This window comes from Cygnus atratus, chromosome 3 (assembly GCF_013377495.2).
Source record: "Cygnus atratus isolate AKBS03 ecotype Queensland, Australia chromosome 3, CAtr_DNAZoo_HiC_assembly, whole genome shotgun sequence".
Classification (NCBI taxonomy): domain Eukaryota; kingdom Metazoa; phylum Chordata; class Aves; order Anseriformes; family Anatidae; genus Cygnus; species Cygnus atratus.
Genome location: NC_066364.1, coordinates 48,941,548 through 48,955,584, shown reverse-complemented (window position 1 = coordinate 48,955,584; position 14,037 = coordinate 48,941,548). Strand labels below are relative to the sequence as shown.

Sequence of the window (14,037 nt, the reverse complement as noted above, 5' to 3'; positions counted from 1 at the left end):
TAATCACATTTTTTTACATAAATAAACAAAGCAAGAGTGGCTAAGTGGCATATTTAGGAGGCACTGTTAGCAGGCCATTTGTAATCTTGTTCTGAGTCTGATACCCTGTATGACTTCAAGCAAGTCACTTTCAGTGACTTCTAAAACCTTCTGTGCCTGTTTACTACTGGTAAATAATAAGGATTAAAAAGAAGTTTCTCACATCAGAAACATAAAGAACTGCTGGCTCACAAACAGGATAGCTTTTAGAGTTTTATTTTAATTTTAAAGGGTATGTGATGGATAATGACAGCAGAATAGCAAATCAGAATCTTCTAAAAATCCTTCCTTTACATCTGCTTTCTGAGAACTTCAAGAACAAAATCATCTCTCTTCGTTTGTCTCAGTAACAGAGTTGGAGATACCACTTGAACAGCAACAGGCAGTGCTGGAGAGTGAACCTTTACATATCTCTGAAATTAATAATTTAAAATTTCACATTAAAAATGCAGTAATTAAAATAGAATGTTGCTTTTCAACACCATCTTCAAACACAAGAAATGCATAAAGCACCTAAAATATTTGGCTCAAATGAGATCAAATACCAAAAACATAAGTAAATTGGTGAAAGTGTACAGAAACTTTACGAAAGTTTCAGTTGTCCTACTGACTTCGGTGAAGACTAACATGTTTGTGTACACAGCTACAAGTTTGCCCTTGTGACAAGATAGAATGCAGAATGAAAAAAATCACTCCCCTTTTTTGTAACACCTTTTTCAGAACAAATTCTTTGATTATGAAAACATGCAGTTTTGACTATACTTGAAAGCAGACCAAGTCCTCAAATGATGATCTGGAACTCTGCTAAAGCTTGTTTCCAAAAGCTTTCATCTAACCAGTTCAGTGTCTGCCATAAATACGAACAGCTTCAGAGTTCACAGAATCACACAAAATATTTAGGGTTGTAAGGGACCGCCGGAGGCCATCTGGTCCAACCCCCTGCTCAGGCAGGGACACCCAGAGCTGCTTGCCCAGGGCCATGCTCAGGCAGCTTTTGAAGATTTCCAAGGGGGAGACTCCACAACCTCCCTGGGCAACCTGTGCCTGTGCTCTGTCACCTGCACAGTGAAGAAGTGCTTCCTCATGTTTAGATGAAGCCTCCTCTGTTCCAGTTTGTGCCTACTGCCTCTTGTCCTGTCACTGGGCACCACTGAAAAGAGCCTGGCTCTATCCTCTTCGCACCCGCCCTTCAGGTATTTATACGCATTGATGCAATACCCTTAAACCTCCTTTTCTTCTTCTCCATCTTGCACTTACCAGAACAGGTGATACTGCAAGCATGCTTCCTTTCGTTCGTAAGAATTGATGAAACCATACCTTTACTGCTGCAAATAATAAGTGACTCTAACACTGAAATGTACAAGCTCTCCATATCTCACTAATCTGAGCAAATATGGTATGCAGATATCATATGAATTACATTTAGAAACAATACTTTAAAAGCTGTGTGCTCACGTTTTGTCACATACACAGAACTGTCACTAACAAAAGCAGTAACTTCAGCCAAAGGAACCAGAGATCACACAAGTATTTTCAGCCAGAGCCCATCTCACAGTTTTAAAGTTAACTTAGTTTCTAAAAGTCTACTAGAAAAAATTACAACACTGTTCCCTAGCAGTGAAGCTTTCGTGACCAAAAGTAATAGGACTGACACAGTATTAAGAACACAGCAGCACTCAGTGTTTGCTGTCTTGACACACAGTCCTAGACTGTCCTTGATTGTTCTTTTAGATCTTTCTCATAACTTCTAAAAACACTAGGCATTTTTAAAAACTTTTTGCGTACGATATGACTCAGTGTTTTTCAAAGGTGTTTCTTTTTTCATTTACGTCTTCCATAGCCAAGTAGAACTGTATGAATAAGTGACACATGCCAGTAAAGGAGCAAGCTAATGTTTTACAACTGATTTATTTTAAATAATAGTTTATCTACTTGGTGGGACTTGGCTTTTTAATTCAATTTTATTTGCCTTTTCTACCACAGATTTAATAATTAGTAGTTTCTATTCACGCATAACAATTATGTGCATCAGAGCTTGCTTTCCCCAGAAATCCCACAAGCTATATCCCACATGACAGTCCCCAGGAGTATCACATGCTATACAAAATACCAAATTCCATTCTGAGAACTACTCCATTTGCAGCCTTCTACTTGTGCATAGAATTCATATTAGCCAGTGTCCTATTATTTTTTGAAGCCATTCTCTCCATCACTTTAATGGCTCTGTAATAGCTACCTGCTCCTCTGTGGAGCTGCAAATGCCACTGCACTGGCAGTTTCAATGCTACCTGTGTACATTTACTAAACAGTTCTTATATCAGTTCATTAACTTTACCAAATAAGGTTACATGATACAGCACACATTTGAATGAGATATGCTATAAAGATTCCATCAAATCATAATATCCATTTGATATCCATCAGATTTTACCAAATTCTTTGGAAATCACAGTATAGAGAATCTCTGCCATAAGGTCATAGTACTGATTATTGAAGCATCCCATGATGTTTTCTAAATAATAGCTTAAAAGAAAGGACTTAAAATTAAATTTACCTGAGAAAGCATTACTATAATATCTTGAGAGTGTCTGCATAATGTCTTTGGAATGCTGAGTCCATGGAGCTATCTTTCTATAGGTTTTTACTCTGTGGACAAGCTGAGAACCTCCATATTGCAGAGAAAGTGTGTCTCCATGATCTTCGTACAATTCTTCAAATAATCTGAAGGAAAAGCAAAATGTGGCATCTATTAAACTGGTGAAAAGAGCTTTTAGGAGAAAAAAAAGAATAAAGTGTAAAATTCAAAATAACATTTAGAGGTAAAAGAACGCAAGAACTTTAGACATCTTCACACATTCAATTGCTTTCCTGTGTAACAAGCAATACCTTTCCTTCTCCTCAGTACTTCTTCCAGTTTACAAAAACAAGTATTTCATTAAAACATGCTATTTACCTGTTAACACTGAAACTTAAAGCTGTGTCTGTATTCTTTATTCAGATACATATGTGGCAATTATATTCAGATATAATAACTACTAAGAAGGATTAGATTAAGATTTTCACTAGTTCATAATATATCAGAATACATCACACTACAAATAAATACTTCTGTAGATTCAAGGAGAAAATTAGCACATCTATTAGCCTGCAGGGAGAAAATAAACTGTATATCATCACAAACTAAGGTATTTTAAATGTGCTAAATAGGACAGAACACGCTAATATCTCAAGGCTATATTTTCTTTAAAGTCCACTGGGAATGAAGTTGGCATAACTTTCCAAAACCCACCTAATTATGATGGCTCAAAGTTATAAACAGAAGGAACATGACTGTCAGAAATGTGAAGGGCAGTCAGATACAATTTGCTGTAGCTAGAAAAGCATGAAGTGAGAAGTTAGAATGAGTCAGCTGCTAAAATGAACAAGGAGAACTGGCTAAAAGCAACACAGTTCTCTAGCCTCAAGAAGTTGCCAGTAGCCTCCAAATTCAGGGCAGTCCAAATAACAAAAACAATCAAGAAGCAGTCCTAACAATGACAAAAATAAGACAATGGTCTCAGAAAGCAAGGCTATCCTAAAGAGATGGCACCCAGTCTAGAAGATAACAGACTGAATAAACACTTCTCAGAAATGAAGACTATGGCCCTGCCTGACCAAGACAATGACAAGGAGGACATCTGGCTAGAATACGCTGAAAGTGTAGTCAAAAGAAGAAAACTAACATACTTATCACCCCCAACCTTGTGGAAATTAATTTTATTCCACATCAGTATAGCACCTAAGCAACAAATCACTTTCTGTAAAAATAAAACACTTGTCTAGCAAATCTTCTGCCCAAGGTCAAGTATGAAAAGATGTGCTTAACCAAACCAAACACATTTGCCTCCATATAGTTGTTCATTGCTCATGATGCCATCCATGAGATGTTTCTCCAGTTTGTTTCTGTGGTTTTGAAGACCTGTCCATCTCCTCCTGATCCCCTCTGGTTAGAAAGCAACAGTCCCAATTGCCAAGTACCCGGGGGCTGCACAGCAACTACTATTTGTAGCAGCAGTTGCTTGTTCTCAGAGGTAAAGACGTAGCACCCAGCAGCAGGGACACGGTGTATGAGAGGTATTGCTAGCACACTGAAAATGCCTGCTGGCCATCAGGCAGAGGCCAAAAGCCACCACTTGCACAGTGAGCCAGCATGCTGCAAGTGAGATTGTTTCTGTGGCACTTACCTGCTTCTGGCACCAGGCAAGTGCCAGAAGCTAACAGAGGAGAAAGGACAGGAGCTGAAGGTACATCTCAAGAAAAGGGGAAGGGAGATTGAGAGACACACGTGACCCAGTGCTTTTTCTTTTCTAGAAATATACAAGTTACATCTCCATGTTCTAAAACTAACAAACCAGTAGACAAAGACAGCTATGAAGCTGTAAGTTTCATGGCCATTACTACAGTTATAAGGAATAAAGAGGCATCATCGCCTCACAGATCCTTACATGAATTTCCAAAGGGCATTCACAAGTTAAGTAGCTGTTTCCTCCCACCTCCAGAGCATTTAATTTAAATGCTGACTTTTTTTGTTTGTCTGAGGATGCTTGAAAAAGTGCCATTGATATTTGACTGGAGAGAACAGCTTTGCTGAAAATTCCTTTCTTCAATAAATCAAGTCGCACAATATTTTTCAAGTGAAAAGTAGGAAATAGTAAGATAAGATACAAATCAGATACAAAGATACTTCTATACAAATATCAGTTTGGCATTCTGCAGAAAAGCATGTATCCATTTCAGTTTTCATTTTTGGTTTACATTTTGCATCAAGCAAATTTGTGACTACTAGAGACTTTGTTGTTGTTATGTTTATTTAAGAGGGAAACTCTTCAGTCTAAGTTTAGGTATATAAAGAGAATGAAGTCAAGCAGTTAAATTTTTTAAGAAACATGATTAACACACCTTTCCAGAGCAGCAAATTTTCAATGTGACTGGATTTTCTCAAGATTTCAAACATGAATGATTTTTGACTTAGATGAATAAATATGAAATCATTGCAATAGAAAAAGAAATGCACTTGTCTTGTACACAGACAATACTTTTCCTAAGTCTCTTCACAAAAGAATAAAATAAAACTGACACACTGAAGTACTATTTCTTACCTAACAGCGTCTGTATCAAACTGTAAATTAGGTTTATCAATCAGTCCCAATGAGTAGAGCTGGTATGCCAAAGCACATTTTCCCACCATAAATTGGGCTGTGTTAGTACGATCTAAGCAGTCCACACAATTGGTTCGGAGAACTCCAGTCTGGTAAAGCAATCCAAATAAGAGAGATTTTTTTAAATTAAAAAGCTATTACACTCATGATTACTATTTTTTCCTGCTATCCTAAGACTTATGACATCTCACATACTAAATTTTATGTCAGTTCAAGCCTTGAACTAAAGCCTTGTTCAAAGACTTTTAAAAAAGCATTTAATTTCTAGCAATCTACATTACTACTGTAAGGCCTACTTTCAAACTATTCTTGCTTCTATCATCACACAAACTGAATCAGTCTTTCAACTCACAAACAGTCCTAAAAACTTACCTTAAAAAGACTGTGTTATATCGGTGGAGAAGGTTTGATTTTCAAATATGCTGTAACTACTGCATAAAAGCATGCCTGCTTGCTTTTGTTCTGCTGTGATGGTGCTTGTATTTTAAGCTTCCCGTATCTTAAGCAACATGTATGAACATTTTGGTCACAGTCATACACACTTTTATGCTCCTTGTACCTCCACTCTTCAATTCCATAATGCACACACAAGAAGTTATTGTAGAATATGAACAGCCTCTAGAAACATTTTAATATAGTAGCATGGGGGATTCTTTTACTCATATATATATAAATACACACACACATATATATATATATATATATGGCTACATCAGTGCTAATCATCTAAACGTTTATTGTCTTAATAAAGAAGCACATTTTGGGTGTGACACAAGTTGTCTATCCCAAGACAAGACAAATCATGATTTAAATGCTAACGTAGTACTCCTATGGTGACAACCTCAAATGCTTAAGTTTAGAGAAAGAAAAAAAAATCATACCTCTAATACAGGTAAACCTGTAAGACTAGCACTAAAAAAAAACCCACAGCATTGATATGCCTCCTTATTTTAAAACAGACCAAATTCTAACTACTTTGCTGTATCTGCTCTTAAGGACCATATCCTAGTGTGTTCAGTTAGTAAAGGAATGGTCACATGCTTTCCAACTTACGTGAACTACAAAATAATGAATGGCAAGTCAAAAGGCATTAATGTTTCTCAAGAACACATCCTGTGTTCTGAGTATATAACCATAACATTCAAGTATTAATCCATTACTAAATAATTTATCACCCTGCATTTTTTTGACCTCAAAGCATTTTTTCTAGTTGTATTTTCTTTTAGTGGTAGTAATTGTAACAATGTACAGAATATTCCAGCAGTAGAGAAAATGCATTTAATCACCCATTTTCACGTGTGTGAATGTCAACAGACTTAAGTATGCTTATTCCTCACCTCTCCTATCTAATATTATATTATACAGATTTTTAAAAAGCTGGTGTTTTAACTTTTGCTACCCGGGTAGTACTACGAACTATTTAGTAGTGACAACTATTTTCAAATCTGAACATTTCTCAGACTACATTCAGCAAAAAATACAATTCCAGCAATTTTGTGGTACTATCCAAGAACTTAAAGCCTTATTTCCCAATTATGTTTCTCAGATGGACTCCAATAATGCTGTTTACTATAAATATTACTTTAAGAGAGTAACCTGTGAATCACTAATCAAGTATTTATGTGAAGTGGTTTGCTGGTGCTTTTTGAGTGCTGATTTACTTCACTACAACTTTGAATTAATGAAGTATATTATCTTAGTACCTGCAAGCGACCAGTGGAAACAACACAACCTCCCAGTTCATTCCACCTGAAAGAGAAACAAAATAGAATGACTTACAAATCATTAAAAAAAAAAGTTAACAGATCATACCATGTACAGATCTGCTCAGTGAAAAAGGCTGTCAATTAAAAAACCGCTGCAAAGCAAAACTGGTATCACTGAACAGCAGAAAGCAGTGAAAGCTCTGTGCATTAGTAAGGTGTTGCATTTACACCGCATGGAAAAAAAATAAATCTAGCCTTAAAGTAGAAATGTTCCTAAGCCATATAAAATATTTCTTTTGCTTCCTTCAAAAAAGAGTTTGAGCTCCACAAGCCTTGCTCAATGGGTCCCGAGTGTAAAAACAAAATGAAGTAGGTACAGTGCCAGTGACTGGAAGGTAGAGGCAAAACATTCTCTGTAGCACAAGCTGGTTGATTTAAATCTTGACTTCATACTGATTCTAGGCATACATACTATTCATTGTCCAGTTCTTGCTACTCTGTACAGGCACTAGCTGTACCCCAGAGGCAGGAAACACGGATCTGAAATTAATGACATTTTGAGGCAGAGGAACAGTTACGCTTGATGCAGGTAACCCCTGAACAACTGAATATTTTCAAGCTGGGAGGGTTAACTAGCTTACACACTACTTTTGAGTCTCATCAGACTATCTCTACAAACCACAGCATCACAAGGATGCATCAATCTCATTCATGCTAGTTTGCAGTTGCCACTTTTGCTGTACTGCATGGCAAAGAAGCTCTAAGAGTCTCTGAGTTTTACTTCACTGTTTCTAAACAAAGTTAGGCTAAAAATGCAAAGATACTCTTAATGTAAAACAAAAATGCCCATTTGAGTAGTGATGAATTAACTTGGAAGTTACTTTATTTCTGAATTTTCGAAGACTTTAGAGGATTCAGCTGATTAAATCATTATACTTCCATAGCACTCTACGCAAATACATTTTCTATATTAAAAAAAAATGTTTTCAGTTTTGTATGTATGAATACCATAAAAATCAACTGGAAAACACTGGACCAAGTAACATTTCATTGATAGGTACCTTATTCATATGCCTTAAAAGAAGCCCCTTACTAAATTACAAATGTTGTTCTCTTTGTTAAAATTTATCCTCAAATTTAGCACTCCATTGGTTAAGGAAAAAAAAAGCATTATATAAATACACATGGCACAGATTACAAGTTAGAAATAATGGTTTGATATACGAATTCATTATAAGTGGAGAAACAACAGCATAATAATACTGACTATAAAATTTTCAGTGTATTATAGTATTTCTTAGCATGTGCCTTTGACTACAATCCTTTTTGGCTAAAACCTAATAATGAAGTATATATTTTCATGTTAACTGAAGCCTTAAAACAGACAGTAGAAATTCCAGACAACTCTCCAAACAGTAGATATTATTCATTATACATCCATAAAAGTATACATACTTTTCATCTGGCCGCAAAATACTGCAGTAGGAATCAGGTCGATTCACAAAAAATCCAGTTTTCTTTACTACACTTTCTGCAATCACATTCAATCTATCAAGCACATTGCAAAGTTTGCTGAGAAGAGAAAAAAAATACACAGTAAAGATACATCAATATTCAAAAATTTTCACTGCTTGGAAGTCTTTTAGTAACAAAAATGATTTAAATGATTTAAAAAATGATTTAATGGAAGACTCGCATCTTGTTTTATTTGCAAGGTACTGTGTTACTTAGTAACATTTGTTTCAGTGTGTTCTTCACATTTTCTTACACCAGTTTGTTCAGATCAGGGCATCCATCCATTAATTGAGACTTTATTACTCAAAATGGAGTACATTTTAGTACAGTTCTTACATTTTAGTAAGAACTTTGAAAACAAAAATATGTGTAAACACAAGTTAAAAATTACATCTTTTTTCAAGATTGCTTATCTTGAGTTGGAAGTATTATTTTGAAATGTTTCCACCAGTACTACTTCCCAGAAAACTTACTGCAAAACTACATGTTGGAACAGTCTCAGCATTCTTGAAATGGTCAGTTCTTTATGCAGAGACACGTTATCTTTCATTCTTTAATATCTCTTGCTTGCATTAAAAAAATAATCTTTTTCAATTCCCTCTGATATTTTTTACATCTGTTCTAGGGTGGGTATAAATATACATCTATCTTATAGCTAGAAGGGGCATCTTTTGATCACCTGGTATCATTCCCCGTATGAAGCATTGCTCCATATAGAACCCAAGAACTTGCATCTAACATACCTTGTGAAAGAAAATATAGTCTTATATTGAGATTTGATATTTAACCATAACACAACTGAAGAGACATAACTGGGCATAATGACATTTTAGAATAAAAATGGAGTGTGAAACCAAGTCAAACTTTAAATTAATAGTCATTCACATCTATGTGACCTATCATAACAACCAGCTTGTAATCTCAAATAATAAGGATTGCATTTTTTTCCATAAAAAGTATTGACAAACATTAATTATATCCCTATCCTTTGAATTAAACTAGTTTTTTTCATTATTTTGGTCAGACTGATATAGTAACAGAGACCTGAAAGCAGATACAACCATTCTCATTATTCTTCTGGAAATTTGGGTATTATAAGAAACAGTAGATAGAGGCAGGCCACACAACTTCAGAACTGAGTTGTGTGTTACTGAAGAAAACCAATTTGCATTTATAGATTTAAAATGTTTTCTCCTTGTAAATATTTCACCATTTATGAAAACATTGTCACATGACACTAGTACAACACACTATTGTCCAAAATCATAAAGAAAAAGTTACTGAATGTATTTGACAAAGATAAATAATCTAACAATCTAAATGTTTTATAACATTGAAATTAATAAAATATCCTCATTATCCTCATTTCCTTATGAAAGTGGAAATGGAAGAGACATTGATATGATTCCTTCCCCTTTTTTTTTCTTGAAATAAAATGTTCTAACTCAATAAATTCAAGACTGATATGAAATACCTGACAAAATGCAGTCTTTGACTCATTCAAAATAAAAAGAGAATGCTGTTGGCTTTTCTCTAAAACTTTCCTTTGCAGAGAACTTCAAAGTTTTCAGGCCTTGCTCCAATTTGGTATGATGTTATATATTTGAATATTAAAAGTCCTTCAGAAAGGTCAGGTTTTATTCTGTCCATAGATCTTAATAAGACTCTCCCATCATTCCTAAGCTAAATTTAACTGAAAGCATATAATTACTTGAATTGTGGCAAAGAGCACTAATACAATGAACAATCTTTTCTACCTTTTTGTGTATTTGGCCATATCCCAAGGAATATATATAATTGCATGCTCTGGGGGTAAAAACTGGTTGAGATATGTCACAGCAGCAACAAGTTCTTCGCTAAGAATCCTTTCATGCTTTCTTTTTTCACGTTCCTTTGGTGAAAAGAAAAGGAAGTTAACATGAGTACTTTCATTAACAAACATATGTAACCTGTACACATACATATGTAGGTCTGTGTATATATTATAGACTGATACACTCTAACACAGACTCTTTAACCTAGACTTAAGTGTTACCTGCTATGTATGGATGAGGTAGAAACAAGACATATACACACAAAAATAGTAAATTATGTTCACACAATGCACACAAAAAATCAGAAAATGAGCATTTGAATTTGAAGAACATCAGAGTAATATCAACTTATATTAGTAATATTTTATTAAGTGAAATAACTGATAAAATCTGTGAAAAATCACAGTGATACTATGTATCAGCAACAAATAGGTTATAACTGTAATAAAATCAGAACTAGTAGTAGGTGTGCAGTGTCAGGCATTTTTGGTACCTGTGTTCAAAAAGTCATTCCATTTATTTCCTAGGTATATTTTTTTGGAAGAAATGAAAGGTTTATGGGAGAAACAAAAACCTAAATAATGCCTTCTAAACTAAACAATAAATATCACGAGTTCTTCTCCAAGTAGAATACCTTAGACAAGGAAAAACAACTGAAAAAATCTAGCAAACATTTTGTCTGTTAAGCCAATAAACAGATAGTTAACCAGCAACATCAATTAAACAGTCATACAGCAGCATTGCATGCTTATTTTAAAAACAGACTCACACCCCTCTTATGCATTAGTACATTCTCAATCAATGCATGGCACTATCTCAATCATCTTAGAGCAAACTTTGTCACTTTTTTGAATGCCTCTGAAAAAAAAGCTGAGCATGAGTAGTTTTACTTCACTTCAGTGGTTTATTTGAATGTTTTAGTCATTAACAGAAATTAAAAGTGGAAGCTGTACACCACAGCTGGCACTTCTGCAAAACTAGTCTAACTGCACTACAAATGGAAGAGAAAGTAAACTAAATATTTGACAAAAGTTAGAATTACATTGCCATTCTCCAAGGATACCATATGTTTTGGCACTCTAATAATACGGCTTTTCTCTCAACTTAGTCCAAACTAAAACCTATGTTGAACTTATGTTACAAAGACTGATTTAAATACATAATAGCAGCCATAAATAAACAAACCCAAGGAAAGGCTAATTCATATGTTACTGATTAACAAACTTCTAGGATAGACAGGTAAAGTATGAATTAGATTTACATTTAATCAGCCTTTAAGAAATCAAATAATGAAAGTACTGGAGACAAAAATCATTAGCATTTGTGTAAAAGCAAGAGCAACATGCAGACAAAGGTGATTTGTTGTTTTTTGTTTTTTTTTGAGGGAGAGAAAGAGATGCATTTTCAGCCATAGTATCAAAAGGCCTGTGAATAAAGACATATAATCATTCACAAGTCAAAGTCATGTGAATCTAGACTCACACTGTAATAATGGCCCTTGAAAGCTACGGCTGCAAGAGAGAAAATCATTTTCTTGTCAACAAATGCTATCCTAAGTTGATTCCACAGACTCTTGGACAGTCTTAGAAGTATTGCTATGTAGGAAAGCTTCTAGAAATAAAAAATAGGTCATCTAGTTGCCATTTATTACTATTCTGGGTTCTAAAAGTCTTCCTTTTGTATTTTCCCTACTTTTTTTCATACTAGGAATGGATCCTACATGCACATAAAAGGTCCTTTTTTCTACTGAATACAGTTCTACATGATAAATGAAATGATAAATAGCTTTTTTTTAAAAGCCTAAAAAGTAGTAAGATATTCAAGCAAAACAAATCAATTTAAAACAGAATGTGGAAGCAGTTCATTAAAGAGGAAACACTGCAGTAAGATATATAAGATAACCTTTACTGTCCAGCTATCAGAAGAAAATACCAAATAAAATGACAGAAATTCGGGAAAAAAATCAAACTACACAGTTTGCATCTGCTCTACTAAAGCTGCCAAAATGTAAAAAGAATTTACGGTTTCTGCCTTGCAGCAAATAAAACTAATTTTAAAAACAGGTTACACTGTTATTCTCTTGTGACACCATATTCAGATGTTTGAGACTTATTTTCACTTATTTTATTAGAAATTCTGTTTGAGACGGGGTAAACTCCCAGGGTCTGGAGTCCATTCCTCCTCTCTTATTTAAGCTGCCTGGTATACCTCCCACCTTCCGACAGCAAGCTCAAACCTGCCTGGCTGAGATACCATGACAGAAAATGGCTGGATCAGAACAGGAAAACAAAAAACCAACCACAAACACAAAATATAATACTCAGAATTACAGTGCCACCCAGAATCCAGGCTTTGGCTACCACAGCCTTCCACACAGCAGTTAACAGAATTAGTGCAGCAATCAAGGAGCTTCCCTGTAAGCCCACCCCTGCTGCCACTGGCACTGCCCATTAACCAGCATGAGATGCTTCAGCTTTCTCTCCTGCCCATATACCCGTGCCTCTATCAGACCAAACAAAGTGAAATATCATTTATTTCAAAAAACTCAGTCATTTGTGTCAAGAAACCTACAAAGTTTATAAAAATGGGAAACACTTTTTTTTTATTATTATTTGGAAGGGCTGCAGTGGAAGCTCTTATAAAAATACGTACACTCCTGCATAGGATTAGATTTATGAAGAAAATATGCCACTTACAAGCTAACATTAGTTCAGAGTACAAACAAAAGTACACAGAGACTCCACAGAAAAGCATATTGTATTTAAAATAAGAAAACATACAGAACATATTCAAAATATTGTACCTTCACAAGATTCAAAATAATAATGGGAGAGCCGAATCTTTGAAGCATTTGGTCAAAGTGAAGAGCAGCAACATGCGCAAAAGGATCTGCTTGGTCAACTGCAACAGATACATATATTCAGGATGACATTCAGAGTGCTGTAGAGTCACTTAAATCATTTTCCCTTAAATGTACTCTTCACAAAATAATTACTAATTCTCTATAATGATATAATTACATATTCTTCTTTTTTCATGCAAAAGCTGTTTAAAAATCCTCCTATTTCAGAAATGGAAGTGACTTTTTAACCAAAACATTTGTGAGATACTTACAAAGAGCAATTATTCTGGCCCCATTATATTTAACCCAGATGTTTTCCAACATTTTCAACAGGTTCAAAATTTTATCCACAACCCTTTAAGATAAACACAAGTAACTGTATACAAACCAATCAGCACAAAGAAAGCTGACATTTTTAAATGTAAGTTTTTCGTATTCCATATCTGACTGTGAAGTCTAAGTTGGGGATTTTTTTTCTATTCAATTTCATCAAATGCAGCTGTTTATATGGTTGAATGTTTATATGCCACTATGTTTATTATAAAGAACTCTGTTTACCTTAAATGATAGCCTCCCATAAAACAAATGCTTAGACAGTTTATTCATTTTTACAAGTTCAGTTTTCATTTACTCTCTCAGGTGTTCCATTAGGACACAGTGCTAGCCATAACCTATTAGAAAGAAAAATTTGTACATACGTGTTATGGGTGGTTTAGGCATCATAGTTGAAATATCTTGAGACCAGTACAGAGGGACAGATCCTCGAACCTGAACATAGGAAGAATAACTCCCCGCTGAAAATGACAGAACCGATGCATCATAAAGGATTTGTTCAGTTTCCACTTCATTAGCAACATCCCCCTACAACAAACAGAAATACACACATGAAATAGACATGACACTTCAGAGCTGCATGCATTATA

At 34.8% G+C, this 14,037-nt stretch overlaps 1 protein-coding gene across 3 annotated transcripts in view; it reads right to left on the bottom strand.

Annotated features, from left to right (window-relative positions):
• Nucleotides 1-14,037, bottom strand: part of FIG4 (FIG4 phosphoinositide 5-phosphatase) — a 92,030-nt gene that overhangs the window by 57,349 nt on the left and 20,644 nt on the right. For all 3 annotated transcript variants that reach the window (XM_035564834.2, XM_035564835.1, XM_050709848.1), the window contains exons 9-15: nucleotides 13,813-13,975; nucleotides 13,076-13,173; nucleotides 10,216-10,349; nucleotides 8,399-8,515; nucleotides 6,941-6,986; nucleotides 5,178-5,326; nucleotides 2,594-2,760 (exon numbers count right to left, since the gene is read on the bottom strand). In XM_035564834.2, coding sequence (XP_035420727.1) covers nucleotides 2,594-2,760; nucleotides 5,178-5,326; nucleotides 6,941-6,986; nucleotides 8,399-8,515; nucleotides 10,216-10,349; nucleotides 13,076-13,173; nucleotides 13,813-13,975 — 874 coding nt within the window. The remainder of the gene's footprint in view (nucleotides 1-2,593; nucleotides 2,761-5,177; nucleotides 5,327-6,940; nucleotides 6,987-8,398; nucleotides 8,516-10,215; nucleotides 10,350-13,075; nucleotides 13,174-13,812; nucleotides 13,976-14,037) is intronic.